The sequence below is a fragment of the Mustela nivalis genome, assembly GCF_964662115.1.
Source record: "Mustela nivalis genome assembly, chromosome: 9".
In the NCBI taxonomy this organism is placed as follows: Eukaryota; Metazoa; Chordata; class Mammalia; order Carnivora; family Mustelidae; genus Mustela; species Mustela nivalis.
In genome coordinates, this window is record NC_139028.1 from 29,480,707 (window position 1) to 29,495,800 (window position 15,094).

Sequence of the window (15,094 nt, forward strand, 5' to 3'; positions counted from 1 at the left end):
CAGCCCAGGTGAAACCTCAATTCAAGGACTGTCACTGACAGGTAAATGCCATTTCTCACTGCCCCCCACCCCCGCATCCCCCCAACACACTCAGAGCAGCCTGGCATATGTGAAAATCCAAGGAGAGATCTGGATTGGGTCAGAGTTAGAGCTTTCCAACTCCAGGAGGTTCTAAGGCCAGATGGGACATTCTGGAAGTGCTAGGGGAAAATGTCAGTGTGCAGATAGAACACCTTTCCAAAGAGCGTCTGAGTTCAAGGCACCAACTTAGTGTCACTGCACCTTGCCCAGACTTTTGGATATGCTGTGGAACACAACCTTCCATCCTGCAAGCGCGTGGCTCCTCCGCAGCTACCTAAGACGGGGAGGTGCAGGCTGCCTCGCGCATCTTGAAGATGAAGGAAGGCATGGAGGGAAACAGTTGTGGGCAAACGGAAATGATAAAGGGAAAAAAATGTCGCAAGTTCCAAGTTTATGGATGACAAGAGAATCGATCCCTTTTCACCCAGGAGCAGAACATGCCTCTTCTCCACAGGAGGCAAATTGTGCTATGACATTATCCCTCTCTGTACAAAGCACGCGGTCCTGACAGCTGATGGGAGAGGCGTCCCCAGCAAGAGAGAAACCCACAAGCAGCACACACTGGCGGCTCGCCATTTCTTTGTGGGGAGCCAGGCCCGGGGACGTTGGCAGGGGAGGAAATGGAGGCACGCCATTTGGTCTTTCTACTGCCACCTTAGGAAAGATAAATAAATATTTAATCTCCCATTTACAGGAGAAAGCCCAAACTTGAAAAGGAGAGGGGATACAGCGTATCACTGACACTGACAGACTTGGATTTCACTCCCTATAAAGAGGTTCGAGAACAAGTAAAAGTGAATAAATACCAGGCACGTTGGGACAGAAAGGGCAACTGAAAGGGAATTTCAGAGTTTTGACTTCAGTGTTTTGCTAAGGAAGTGTTCAGAGCGCTGTTTGAAGCTCTCCTTCCGTAGGGGGACTAAGACAACGGGAGCTGGAAGCACAAGAATTGCATTTCCAGAAACTCTAAGATGACACATAGGCTCCCACCAGGAGAGGTGCTGGGCAGCAGATGGACGTGTCACCAGAGTGCCAGATAAAGGTCCAAAAAGAAGCCTGGACATTTGTTTTCCCTGAGAGGAGGGGCATCCCTGAGTCCCTGCACATTTCCTTGGAAAGCTTCCCAGGAGGAAGAGTGTGAGTGAGGTGGGGGGGGGGGGTCAAACGGGTAACTCGGTGGGGTGTGCCAGGCAGGATGCAAATTCAGGCAGGGGTTGTCTGCAGGAGTGACCTCGAGCCTGCGGGCAGGTCCTCCCACGACCTCTCGGAAGAGATGCACTTGAACTAATAACTTGAGAAGTCTACAGATCTAGGTAGGGGTGGGCACAGTCTAGGAACTGATCATATAGGTGTAGGGTTGAGTAGAATCCTCTGCGGAATTCACAATATTTAGGATAACATCCACGTTAAAACACGGGTCTATGGATCAAGTCAAAAGGTAACATATCACCAAAGTCCATAAAAAGCATTCTACTTGGCCCTTAATTCCTGTCATCCAATGCTGTCTATTCATGGAAACTTCAGTGTCCAGTGATGCAAAGGATTTTGGCTGATTACCACCACTTTGCCTCATGGTCTTTCTTTAGACCTCTTTTGGAGCCCCGGGGATCATGACATCTACCACTGGGTAGGGCGGGCAGTGCCGGCCACACTCAGAACACTCAGGAATCACAAGGAAGTAGGCATTGTAGGGCACCGTGCTTTCTCCCTAGTGCTCTCAGGGCTAAGGGTAGATGAAACGGAGCATTTAACCTCCATAGGTAAATATTTAAAGATTCCTATGAGAAGAGTGACGAAGGAGCTCTGGTACTGAAAAGGGGATAAGTAAAGCAGAAGATGCACACTGCGGTGATTCAGACAACCGAAGAGGCACTCAGACACCAAAAGCGTCTTATGCCAAGCCAGAGGAGAATCACAGCTCCAGTTTTTCAACAACACACGGGCAGATTAACATGTGCGCGGGTCCCATGAACATTGGGGGGCGTGGTGGGCTCCTCCTTTTAGGGATTCTACAGGCGACTTCCTGAGTACAGTGGGAAGAGGCAAAGGAGGACAGGAGTGTGAGTGTGTGAGTGTGTGAGTGTGTGTGTTTGCCCCTCAGCCAGCACACAGGCATCCAAGGAGGGTAATCTCACAAAATGGTAATATAACCCAAACTGTTTCTGTACCAGTGTTCTGAGATAGTTCTTATTCATTCAGCCTGAAAACTCTAGGGAAGGCAATTTATCTTCCTGCTGCTGTAGGGAGCCCTGGTGACATGCACACTACCCTATGAATACACGAGTGTGTGTGTGTGTCCACATTATAATTACATGCAGGTGGTGGGCATATACACACCGTAATGGGGGAAAGCCCCCCCCCCCATCCCGAGTTTCATCAGGATGGCCAGGAGCAAAGTTGGATAAAGGGGAAATGTGCAGCGACCCTGAGTACCACTACAAGAGCAGAGGCAGGAGGCATGGGTTTCTGCTTACATTTGGCTTCTCCCTGACAGGGAAAAAAAAGGAGACATGCAGTTCGCTTGCAAAGCCAGCCACCCCCCCTCCCATGGCGGGGCTCTGCTTCCTTGAAAACTTTTACCCTTCATTTAATCAACAGATGGACATGCTCTGTTGTGGATTTTTCTGAGAGTCCTGTCCCTCTCAGAGCCCAGTAGGCTGGCACAAATGCTGCCTCAGAAGGCAGAGGGGCTCCTGGCATGCCTAACGAGTGGGAAGGAGCTGATTTACTTCCCCCCTTGGAACTCAATTCCACAGGTGACTTTTGATGCCTTTGGCTAAGTAGGCACCCCGCAGCCCCTGCCCAGATCGCCTGCCCCCTCCCTTCCCCAGGCCAGCCCCCTAAGCCCACCCCAGGGCTCCCGTGGGCAGGGAGCCAGCCCAGAGGTAGCAAAGTTCTTTCCGGAAAAGTCCACCAGCCTCTGCCCGTGCTAGGTTGCGCAAAGTAAACAATCAGCACCAGGGGCGACATTTCACGTTAGACCCTGAATCCGGGGCTGAGTGGGATTCAGAATTCAGCTTTATTCAGAGCATATTACGTTCAATGAAACTCTTGCCCAGCTTCTCCCCCCAACCACCGCACATCACCACGGCGGTGCGCTGGCTAACGGGGGACCCCTCTGCCACCGTGCAACCGCACACACCGGCTTCTGAATCCACTCCTGCAAGTCAGACCTTCCTCGAGCTGAAAGAGCCACCTAAACAAAGCTCCCCTTCCAGCCCCGCTCCTTCTCCCAACCTGAGTCGGAAGGAGAGGAGGTGCCCAGAAGTTCAGGGCGCCAGAGCCACACAGATAACTGCCTCATTAACATACCGGAGCATAAAGAACTCATTTGCATCGGAGAGTTTGGGCTGGAGGTTGACAAGTGAGAGGAGAAAGTCACCCCTCCCACACCTCTTCCTTGCAAAAGGAAAATAAACAGGACCATTATGTTGCATCGGCAAAGGCACAGAAGCCACGCCGGCGCATCTCGGACGCAAGGATCGGGGTGAGTTTCCGAAGCCGGCCCCCCGATTCCTGCCCCCAGCCCCCCGCGCCCCGCCAGCCGACACCCCAGCCGACTTTTCCTAGCAACTCCGGCCGCCGCGCGGGGCTCCTACCTTGACTGAAGAGGAAGAAGCACACGAAGAGCAGATCGAGCTGGAAAGGTTTCATTCCTCAGCGCCGCGAGGGAGAGCCGGCGGGGCAACTTGGGTCGGCAGTGAGTTTCTCCTCCCGGGCGGCTCTCCGTGCTCAGCCTCCGCCGCGGTCCTCCCGGGCGCGCGCCAACCATCGGTCTGTCCGTGCGTCCGTCCCTCGGCGCGGCCCCGCTCTCCCCGAGCCTCCAGGTCCCCGCAGCCTGCCGACGCCAGTGGCCGGGTGGCCGGGCTCCTAGCCGCCGCGAGAAGCCGGGCTCGTCAGCGACGTCCCCGCGCGGAGCAGATCCATTCTGTGGCTCTCGGCAGCCCTGGCGCACGGCTTGGCTTCCTCCCGCGGGCTCCTCCCACAGCGAGCTCGCGAGCGGGCGGGCGCGGGAGCCAGTGACGAGTGACAGAAGGGCTCCTTTCACTGAAGCTGGGGCGGGGGGAGAGGGAGGGGAAACAGGTCATAATTAAAGAGGAAACACTTGGAAAAAGGAGATCTATGCAAAGCGGAGGGTGGCGGGGGGTGGCGGGAGGGGGCTCTATTCTCTCTTCCCTTCTCCTTTTTCCCCCTAAATGGGGGGAATGCAGCTTTTGTCACCATTATTGACCAAAAGGCATCTTGAACGGGGAGCCGACTGGGACTTTTTGTCCACACCGCATAAGGTTGTTCAACGGGAGTGAAGTTAGGACTATATGCATGCACACGCATTAAAATATGCGTGCCCTGCCTTTGCACGGGGGATTGGGAACTGGCTGAAAGGGAAACAGCGAAGCCGCGAGGAGCGGAGGGAGGGGGGATGCATCTTCCCGGGGAAGGACTTGGCCAACGCGTGCAGCGGGAGTCTCAGAGTTGGGGAAGAGATAAGCACGTTTTACATTTTTGGGAGACTTTCCTAGAAGGGGGAGGTGAAGTGGGAAATAAAAACCCGAACATTTAGACCATAGTTTGCTTTGCACTAGTCCTCCAAAACAAAATGAAGGAACTAGAGGGAAATCAAGCAGGTTTGTGACACATGCCCATTTATTATTATTACCACCCTGGTTTGTGCATTTCCTAACAAGGAGAGGGAAGTAGCCCGCCTTGGCATTTGCAGTCTCTCCTCTAACAAGCACTCCATCACTCTGAGCGTGTCTTTTTCTCCAAGAGGTGCTGTGAATCCTATTGCGAAGGAGAGGCCAAGGTCATAGGCAACTGCCTCAGAAGAACCTTCAGGTCTTTTACCTGTCGTGAAGCCCACACTCAAATCAAACTCTGTTTTCCTCCAGGAGAACAAACAATTTATCTATGTGTGTTTCCTTGATGGACATCTACATCTGTTTCCTTGATGGACATTTAGATAAACCCGGGATAAGCAGGCACTGGGGGAGCTAAAATCCCAGGCACAGACCATGCCTTCTGGAACTCACAGTTTAGTATGGAAGCACAGTAAATACATAAGGTACAAACTATAAGGATAGTTAAAACTGTGTATAATATGTAGCATTTTACAGAAGAAGATGGGGAGATGAAAGAGTAAGGGGCCAAAGCTAAAAGACGCTCTCTTGGTGTGTGCCTTTCAGTATAAAATCAATTATTGCTTTCTTCATTTACTGGACCTTGGGGACATGTTTGGGGGACTCTTTCGCCTTCCTTCCATTAGTATTTCATACTTGGGGGATTTTACTGACTTCCAGGCACATTCCAACTCCCAAGTTTCCATGTGGATGTTAACTTTAAAAATGTATCCCTTGATACTGATGAACAAGAAAAGAGAAGTAGGGCCCCGAGAAAAGTATGTGCTGGTAGGAGCTTACTTACATCTGGTAGTTGACATCAAAGATCTACAAATTAGTAGGTGTCTGCTTTGTTGACTTTTCTATTCTTAACTTAATAGTTTATTTAACTGCATCCCTTCAAGGTTGTTAAATAGATAAAAGGGAAATTTGTAAGCAACCTTGGGGGGAGAAAAAGAAATGCTGAGCCACAAAAAACAAGAGGACCCCAAAGAGGCATCCCATCAGCTAAATTAGCAACAAGGTACAGAAGCCTAGTGTCAGCACAGCCTCAGCCCCGCTGACGGAGAAGACAGTGAAACAGAAGAGGCAAATCAGAAACACATTCACAGGATGGGTGGTGATTCTGAACAGCCTATGCCAAACAACATGTCAAGAGTGAGAACATGGCAGGTAGAGTGCTTTAACTTTAGTAGGAGCTCTCCATTAAAACCTACCCGGTGAGGGGAGAAATTTAAAGTCTGGGCACCATTCCTAAGGCAAGCCTTGCAGCGAGTAAGACTAATAATATTAGAATGTAGACCATACCCACAAAGCAATACTGGATATTTTAACTAACATTTATCCTTTAAGCTGCTGTTTCATTTTGACTCCTAATTCCTAAGTGGCCTGGGGCCCAGATTAATTCAGCCCCCAAGGAAATATTACAAAACCAGGGTCATGAAGCTAGCGAACTGTGCAATACACGAAAGCAGGCTCACGTACAGGCGTGTGCGCACTGCACGCACACACACTCGATCTTGGACAGGGGAGGGATGGTAGGAATCCGAGATTGGAAGGACCTTGTTTCCCTCTCCCACTGATCCCTGAGATGCCTCAGGACCCTCAAACCGGCTGAGATCGCCAGCTGGGCCGTTCACTTCTCCTCCCACCCCGCCCCCACCCAACCCCCTTCCGCCCCCTCCCCGCAGCGTCCGGTCTCCGGTCTCCGGCAGAAAGGAAAAAGAAAGCTTGGATTAAGTGGTGAGCTGCCTGCCTCTAAAAGGGCCGGGAGGCGTTTCAAGCTTGAGTGCCGGAAAAACCACGGCAATCTTCGGCAACCACCACGTGGGGCGGCGAGAACGACAGCGGTACCTGCAGGACCCACAGCCGGCCGGGCTCTGGCGCCAGCCCCGACGGCGGCCCGGCCATCTCCGCCCGCCGGCTCCTTGGCCTCACCTCCTCCGGGGCCTCGGTTAACCTCCTGGCGCTGCAAGGTGCCTGCGCACAGTTCGCGGGCGAGGCGGGGGGCGGGAAGCGCGGACGGCTCCACCTGATGGAGAAGAGTGGAGAATCTTGGACCTCGGAGCGCGCGGCGGGGCGAAGCGAGGCGAGGCGAGGCGAGGCGAGGCGAATGGAGGGGAGGGAAAGGGAGGGGAAAGATGGGGAGAGGAGGGGAAAGGAGGGGAGGAGGAAGACCGCCCCCCTCCCCTGTGGGAGCTTGCGCGTCCCGAAGGCGGGACGCGAGGCACCTGGGCTCCGGGCACGACCCCGTGGAGGTGACAGTCCTAAAGAGACAGCAGAAAACCAAGCACTTGGATAACTGCCCGAATTCTGGTTCTCTGCACATCCCGGCTTCAGGTCTCTGATGCGCCCACCGCTCAAGCCGGGGTCCCTCGCCAGCAGGTGGCAACCTCTCCAGCGTTTCCTCTCCTGGACCTTAGCCGGGGAGGCCGAGTTCTTCAGTCCCCAGCCCCCCTGGCTCCTGGGCCTTCAGTGCCCAGTCCTGTGTCCTTTGAACCGCCTGGCGCTGGCGGGCGAGAACTACGGGGAGGCCGGAGCCCACAGAGAATGAAGGCTGCCTGCAGGTTCTGCTACTCTGCGGCCAAGATGCTTTGGAAGGGCCAAGTCTCTGCAGGACTGCTTCCAAACCTGGCTCTCCTGGCAGAAAGCGTGCCCCCAGAGTTTTCTGAGGTCTGGGACAAAGAGAGTGAGGCAGGAGGGGTCTAGGTGCAGCAGTTGGGGGGTGGGGAAGGAGTTGTTGCTGAAGCTCCTGGTGGAGTTCATTATTGACCATGCAGACCCTAGCTCATCACTACTTTCCAGTGACCTTTCCCTTGGCTGTGAGTTCAATGTCTGTAATATTTATTTCCTCCATTTGGGCAAAGGCCTGTGTGGGATACTTAAGAAAGATGTGTGGAATGAATACACGAAGACCTTCTAGTTGAGAAGTAGTTTGTCTTCTAGTTGGGAGGAAGTAAACACAGGTGGAGACATGGGAAAAAATTTATGAAACAGCTCATTGGCTTTTTAATGACACAAAAATTGCCCTGGAGGTCATCTGTCAGGCTGGATCCTTTCTAGGTGGGTCTGCCTAGGCTCACTTGCCTGAGGCCTTACAGGAAGCTGATGGGGGGCTGAGATGCGGCCCAGAGCCCCCAACCTTCAGCCCTATATCTGTACCACCCACCTCTTCCCTCTCTCCCACCCCGCTCCTGGTGGCTGGGCGCGCTCTCTCTGTCTCCTCGTGTTCCCCAGGTGCTGTTACTCCGAATAAAGAGAGGAAGAGGGAGAGGTGGTTTTAGGAGACAGGCAGTCATCATGAGTGGAGAATTTCCTGTTTAATGCCTCTTCACAATATTTGTTGCACAGATACATTATAAACCACATTTCCTTTTGTTTTTCATATATCCTGCCAGAGCTGGCTAATACCTTCTTGTCCAGGGATTTTAAACACATCTTGAACGGGCCTCTCCCAGGAGTTTAGGGTAATCCGACTCTCCGTCCTGGGTAAGTTAATAAGAGCTCCAAGCCTCATATCCTTCCAGAGACCAAATGGTCTTCAGGGGTCCTCCCTAGGTGGCAGCCTGTCTGACCTGGACAGTCACAGTCTTCTAACCAATTTCTTTTTCATTTTCTGAGCCACATTTCTTTATGACATCTGCGGAGGTGGGTTATAAGCCCTGATTCCTGTGATCAGTCTTTCCATGAGAGTGCAGAAAGGCCCAAAGGATGAAGTCTTCAGCTTTTGGAAACATCCTCCAAAGGGCAGGGTGACTCTGTCTCCCTTGATTCGGCAAAGACCCAGCCTGAAGGAGGGCATCATGGTGAGTTTATGGACCCGGCTCTGACCTAGACACACTGAATTTTTGCAGTCACTTCATGAATCTGGGCACGGATGGCTTTCTTCATCTATGAAAATGACTGGATTAAGACAGTGGCTCTCCAGAGCCCCTCCCAGTCTTGAGAGTCTGTTGCCTATTCTCCAGAGGCTACCCCTCTAAGACTGGAGAGATTTGGGGGTGCTTGCATGGAGCCCCCAGGGTCAGAGCAAGTGACTAGGCATGGATGATCCCCACCCCGGAGAGAAAACAGTGGCTGGCCTGAAATCTACACAGACTGCCCTGCTCTCTTGTTGGTTTCAGCTTCCCCCAACCCTTCCAAAGTTCCTCCTGCACTGACTGTTCTCTTTCCACAGCTTGCTCCACTGGTGCTTTCCCTCCTCTCGTTATTTTCCCCAGAACCATACCCCACATCCAGCCTGGATTCTGGGTTCCAGAACAGCTTTTCTTCAACATACATCCTATAATTTCATTGGATGGAAACGTTTCATTAAAGCAAGGGAGTGCTGAGGCCGGGGTGGCTGGTGGTAAAGACTTCCCTTGAAAGGCAATAAGGATCAGGACACCTTGTATTTTTAAGTCCGTCTTCATACAGATCCTACTCAACTGGACAATGGGGCTGCTTGTGACTCTTCCTCGAAATCTTGGCAGCTCCATGCAGGTAGAAGCAGGGCCTCCCCAGTTCACGATCCCTGCAGCAGCTCTTGCCCTGGTAGGGGGTAAGCACTCAACACATAATGCTGAATGAATGGAAAAGTTTACCTAGTGCCCCACATCCTATTTCCTGTTTTCTGAATCCAATTTAACTTCTTCTTCGCTGCGTTATTAAACCATTGTCAAACATCTGGCATGTGCCTGCCACGGCTCTGGCTGTATTTTATGGGGATGGGTAATGAATTGAGCCTATATATAGTTTGCAAAATGTGGAACACACTTTAAGATGCATAGCACTATAGAAATGAAAGATATTTTTATCTCTTCAGCATCATTCTGCACAAGGAGACAATTCTCCGGCAGCACTGTTTAAGAACAATAGACCTGGTTAGCCTTGACACACTCATGCATGTGGGGCACTGGGTATTCAATTCACATGGGAACAGCATTATCTCTCTCAGCAAAGGCCTGCAGAGTATAATTTACAGGGAAGAAAAGAGATGAGAAACGTTATGAAAGGAGGTGCCGGGGCCCCCTTGCCTTGTCTCATCGCCGCCGGAGTGCAGAGGCCAGGACCTCTGTCCACGCTCCAGGGACGGCAGGGAAGACGAGTCCCAGCATCCCTCTTCAGTGCTCAGAACAAGTCTTGTGTCATTTCGGAATGTGCCATGTGCTCTTTTTGTGTGCATGAATAGGCTAATTGTGGAAATATGGAAAGACAAAGTGAAACTCCACTTGATGACTCATTTGTGGTATTCAAAGTCTTAGAGATTATGCTGCTTTTTAGTCTTTTCCCCCATTATTACATTTCATGACCCCTCCCCACACAAACAGGCACACACATGCCCTGGGGCCGACCGATGTTAGAATTTAGTAAACCTTTTGGCAGCCCAGGGAACAGGTGCACCTCACCACTAGCCTCGTCCTGCTTCCTGCCCGGGTGACCAACTCCTTTCTCTTGTTTGCTTATTGTGTACAGCACTTTCCCTTCTCTCCTGGATTTCTCTCTGCCTCCTCCCTTCCTTCTTTTCTTCCTTCCTTCTGTCCATATTAAAAAAAAAAAATCTATCTAGAGATAAATATAAAAGTTATACATCCATCTTTATAAAGTTAAATAAGTTTCTGTATGTTCAGACCCTTACACACACACACACATACACACACACACACACACACACACACACACACACACACACACACACCCCTTTCCTATTAACATGCTGGCAATGGGCCTCCTACCCAAAATATTCTGAACTCTGGAGCTCAAGCTCCAGTTTTCATCACCTCTGCCTGAATCTATACCACCCCCTCAACTCACTGCCAAGTCTCACCCTTGGGCCCTCCACATGCATTTGAAATGCAGTTCTGTAATATCTTCCCCAGGCTTAAAAATGCGCATGCTCCCTACGGTAGAGTATAAACTCTCCATCGTGTTATAAGGCCTTATTAAACCAATGTACCTTTTCTGCCTCACTGCCAGCCCCCTCCTTCACAACTCACTGTTAAGCCAGACTACTCTTCACGGCTTAGGGGCAGCAGACACTTTTCCTTTTCTATACTGTTCTCAGCCCATTTCCTCTCCTGGCATGTCTTTCCTCCTTCCCTCGCCCCTTTGGGGCCTTTAAAACAGGTGGCCCTTGCTCGAGAACCAATTGGAACTCTCTTCCCATAGGAAGTTTGCTTCCCTCCTCCTCCCCTCAGTGAAAAATGAGCATCTTATTCATCTAAGTTTCCATAGCATTCATGAGCTCTTATTATACAACAGTTAGCAATTACAATTACTTATTTACACATCTACCTTCTACACGCTATGTGAAATCTTCAAGGTCAAGGATCATTTGGGGGAATTTTCAAGGTCAAGGATCATTTGGGGAAATTGATTTTTGCCGAATGTATCACTCAATGCCTGGCATCTAACAATTATTTGCCAAATGACATCTAAACACAATAAAATTAGGCAGACAAAGTCCTGTTTCTATGACTATCCAGTCTCAAGCTTGAGATTTTCTTTCTTCATTATCAGATGCTTTTAGACCCCATGAGATCCAAGAAATTCCACATCCAACACCTGGAACTTGGTCCATCTGAAAATCTAGAGGGAAAGCTTTCTGAGTACACATTTTAAACCCAAGTCCCAGGCAAATATGGGAGGTGGTGTTAGCCTTGTGTATAAAACACAGCCCAACTCCAGCTCCTGTATTAGAAGTACAGCTAGAAATCTCTGTTATTCGGAATGTTTAATTGCACAGTCCTAAACCAGTGGAGAAGCCAGCACACTCCATAATGATTATATGAACACAGGTTCAAAGCCCATGAGAAAAACCAACATTAATTTCCCCAACTCAGTCCAGTTCGAATTGAATTGATTGCTAAGTGTTTTTTCTGTTGTCCGTGTCTGTCTGAAGGTGTGAGCAGGAGAGGCAGAAACTCCTTCTCCAGCTTGCTTCATTGTGCCAGCCCAGCATAGTCCCCCTTGATTCTTTGTAATCGTATAGAAGTGGAGAGTCTGGGGTAATACAGCGGTTCTCAGTGTGGGGTTCCCGGGCCAGGAGCATCAGTAGTCCTTGAGAACTTGTTGGAGAGGTGAATCCATCAGTCCCACCCCAGACCTCTGGAATCAGAATGTCTGGGTTGGGGTCCAGCTATCTGTGTTTTAACAAGCCTGCTGATAATTTGGATGCCTGCTAATGTTTGAGAACCACTGGTATTAGAATTCCCATGGACCATCACTCAGCCTCAACAATGATTAAGCCATGGCCAATTATGTTTCATCTTTCTTCCCTTCCTCCCATCTCACTGGATTATTTTGAAGCAAATTCAGACATCCCATCCTTTCAACCATAAGCATTTGAGAATGCAATAAGAGACTTTAATGTGGATGAAAATAATACTTTATAGTATACATTTGTTGGATACCTGAGCCAGACCATTCATCTCTAGACAATTCATCCTTGAAATACATTCCACAGCCTTTGTATGGTTGTTCTTGGCCCAAAAAGACAGCTCAACTAGTTAAGACAGAGAAATATCTTTTGTTTTGTTTTGTTCCATTGTTTTTGGATTACGAATTTATCATTCAGAAAAAGATGAGTCTGATCATTATGATGGGGAAGAAAAATCAAAGAAGCAAGCCCGACTTGAGCCCCCTAATAAAATGACGCACGCCTTCACCTTGAAAGAGGCTGACTCCTTACACTTTATAGAAGTTTCAGCCTACTCCCTACTCATAGGCTCTGAGGTCTTACTGTTCTTGCAGAATTGTGATAGAGTCACGATTCCTCTCCATATTCCTTTGCTTGATCTTATCTATGGCTTACTTGCTTTTGCATGAAAATGGGCCAGAGTTCAGTAGGAACCGTGCCCAGACTTGATGCTCCCTGAGAAATATGGGAGCACACCCATGACCTTGTTCTTATCAGCTGAGTGTGCTAGCCTTCTATGTGAACCAGCTGGGCTCATCACAGTGGGAATCTCATTGTCTGGTCCCCTCCAGGTCTATCATACCCCACGACTACTTATTAGGCTCCGAGAAACTCAAGAGATTATTTGCTCCCCTCTTCAGATGTCTGTGGCAAAAACTGACACTTGCATGGAGCATGATTTGATAGCAATATCTGCAAAGTGTCAGAAAGGGGAGGGGATCGATACACTTAATTTACTTGGAATAATTCATTGCCTAACTGGAGTTTTCAGTGAGGGCAGACAAATTCCACACTAAACTGACTTTCCCACCTGGACTGAGAGGAGTACAGTGAATCCATCTTTTGAATGAGATGTAAAACTGAGTTTCTTGCTTTCATTAATGGCTCCCTTGGCCCTTTCTTTCTTGAGACGGGGTGTTCATGCAGGCAGCCATTTTTCAAAGCAGGTGATGTATGCTATTGACTGAAAGTTCCCTTGCTATTCCCCCCTGAGCTGATTGTTTTCACTCTCTGTCCTTGTATCTGGGTGTGTTGCTTGCTCTGAGGTTGCCATTTTGGAGCTCTGTTCCACCTCAAGACAAAGGAAGCATGCGGATGTTTTTCTTTGGTGGAGAGTGGTGGTGATTTTTTTTCTTTTCTTTCAAAGCTAAACCAATAGGAAATCTGGTTGTCATGGGATTGGAAATTACAAGTAAGGACAAATTGCATATGGCGGTCTGGGGGAGATCTTCAGGATGGTGTACGGAGGTCACAGAGTCCCTGTGAGATAATACTGAAGAAGTATCTAGATTTAATGGCTTCACAATGATCTCTCAACCTCCCATCTCATTTATCTGGCACTGTGTGCAGAATGACTTGCAATGGAATTTTCCACATAGGAGCCATGATAGCCCATGAGTTCTAAGTTTTTGAAAGAATCCACTGGAGGGTTGCTTCTTTATTAAGATACAACCATCCCTGCCAAATGCTTACTGTTGGCCCAGTGGCATTGCATTGACACAGGACAGGAAGGGGACAGGAACCATGTATCCCAGTTGAAGCAGCTCAAGGAGCTTGGGGAGGAGGGATGTAATTATAAGGCACCTTCAGATAATTATGCCATTACTATATAATTATGAAGTGCCACTTTCTACTTTAACTACCTGAAATTCAGAGATCACTCAGCAACAGGCTCTCTACTGAGCTTTGGCGTGCTTCCTGACAGGGAGGAAAAAGTACACAGTAAGAAAACACCAGGCTCTAGAGGGGCATAGAAAGTCCTGAGACAGTAGCTTGAAAAGGTCAGGAGGTGAATTTCCATTCTCCTCTTTTGTCAACATTTCCCACTTTTCTGTACCCCATTTGAATTTGCTACCATGACGGAAAGAAAACATCTCTTTTTCTCTTTCTTGTCAATAGGTTGGCAGGGGAAAAAAAAAACCAAGATATAAATCTCTGTGAATATTTTTCATCATCCTTTAAAATACAAGAGATTGGGGCACCTGGGTGGTTCAGTCAGTTAAACCTCTGACTCTTGGTTTCAGCTGTTTGTGTTCTCAGGATTGTGAGTTTGAGCCCCATGTCAGGCTCTGCACACAGCACGGAGTTGGCTTGAGATTCTTGCCCCTCCTTCTACCATCCCCTCTGCTCCTGCCCCCACCCCCACTCTTTCTCTGAAATCTTAAATTAAATGAATCCTAAAATAAAATAAAATAAAATAAATGAGAGATTGGTCAACAGATATTTGTTGAATGCTTGCATTTCTTAGGATACTATAAAGAACACAAAAAACTGAAGACACAGGTCCCTCCTTATCTTCAAATACTTTCCAATGCAGGTGAAGACACGAATCAGAAGCATTGCTTGATTCAGCCAACCACTTATTCATTCATTCATTCAAATATTCATGGGGCACGTTTATTGAGCACCTACTTTGTGTCAGGCATTAGAAACAGGAGCTGGCAGCATAGAGCTGAAGAAGATTTGCATTCTGTCCTCAGGGAGTCTGTTCCAGTCTAGTAAGACATAAAGGACAATAGCATGAGCTTTTGAGACAAGCTGACAGTGATCCAGTGACACAGAAGCTCTGAGGAGGGAGGGTCTGCTGTGGGCAGGGTAGACAGGGAAATTTGGCAAAGGCCTCCGCTGGAGCAGGAAGGCTCAGAGTTCAAGTCTGACCTGAGTTGTGGCTAGGTTAGAGACATGGATACCCACTGCCCTCTCTTTTCCACTTCATGTACCATCTCCTACATCACAAGCCAGAAAACTCGATAGGAGAAGCATAACTGTAATAGAGAATGAGATTAATTCCTAATTTTGATTTCCTTTGAATCATTTTTACTTGACTGAGTCAAACTTGCTGGGGAAGATGATTCATTACTATCTATTTTAAATCATCATCAGGAAGCACAATGACACCCCAACATGATAGAGAATGTATTTCAAGTGAAGAAATCTCAATTTTTTTTAACTTAAAAAAATTGATTTGGTTTTTCCTTGTAGAACATAAGGGAAAGAAAAG

At 48.9% G+C, this 15,094-nt stretch overlaps 1 protein-coding gene and 1 long non-coding RNA gene across 6 annotated transcripts in view; one reads left to right on the top strand and one right to left on the bottom strand.

Annotated features, from left to right (window-relative positions):
- KIRREL3 (kirre like nephrin family adhesion molecule 3) overlaps nt 1–6,769 on the bottom strand; it is a 546,897-nt gene extending 540,128 nt beyond the window's left edge. Inside the window, exons 1-2 of one of the 5 annotated variants that reach the window (XM_082683923.1) lie at nt 6,636–6,769; nt 3,681–4,134 (exon numbers count right to left, since the gene is read on the bottom strand). In XM_082683923.1, the coding sequence (XP_082540049.1) occupies nt 3,681–3,735 (55 nt within the window). In that variant the 5' untranslated portion in view covers nt 3,736–4,134; nt 6,636–6,769. Of the gene's footprint in view, nt 1–3,680; nt 4,135–6,551 lie in introns of all 5 variants that reach the window. The other 4 variants (XM_082683922.1, XM_082683924.1, XM_082683925.1 and 1 more) reach the window with 4 other exon arrangements.
- Nucleotides 6,755–9,366, top strand: LOC309841077. The gene is made up of 4 exons (XR_014298925.1): nt 6,755–6,806; nt 8,096–8,186; nt 8,319–8,503; nt 8,875–9,366. It is a non-coding gene; the product is annotated as an uncharacterized lncRNA (long non-coding RNA).
- The last annotated feature ends 5,728 nt before the right edge of the window (nt 9,367–15,094 follow it).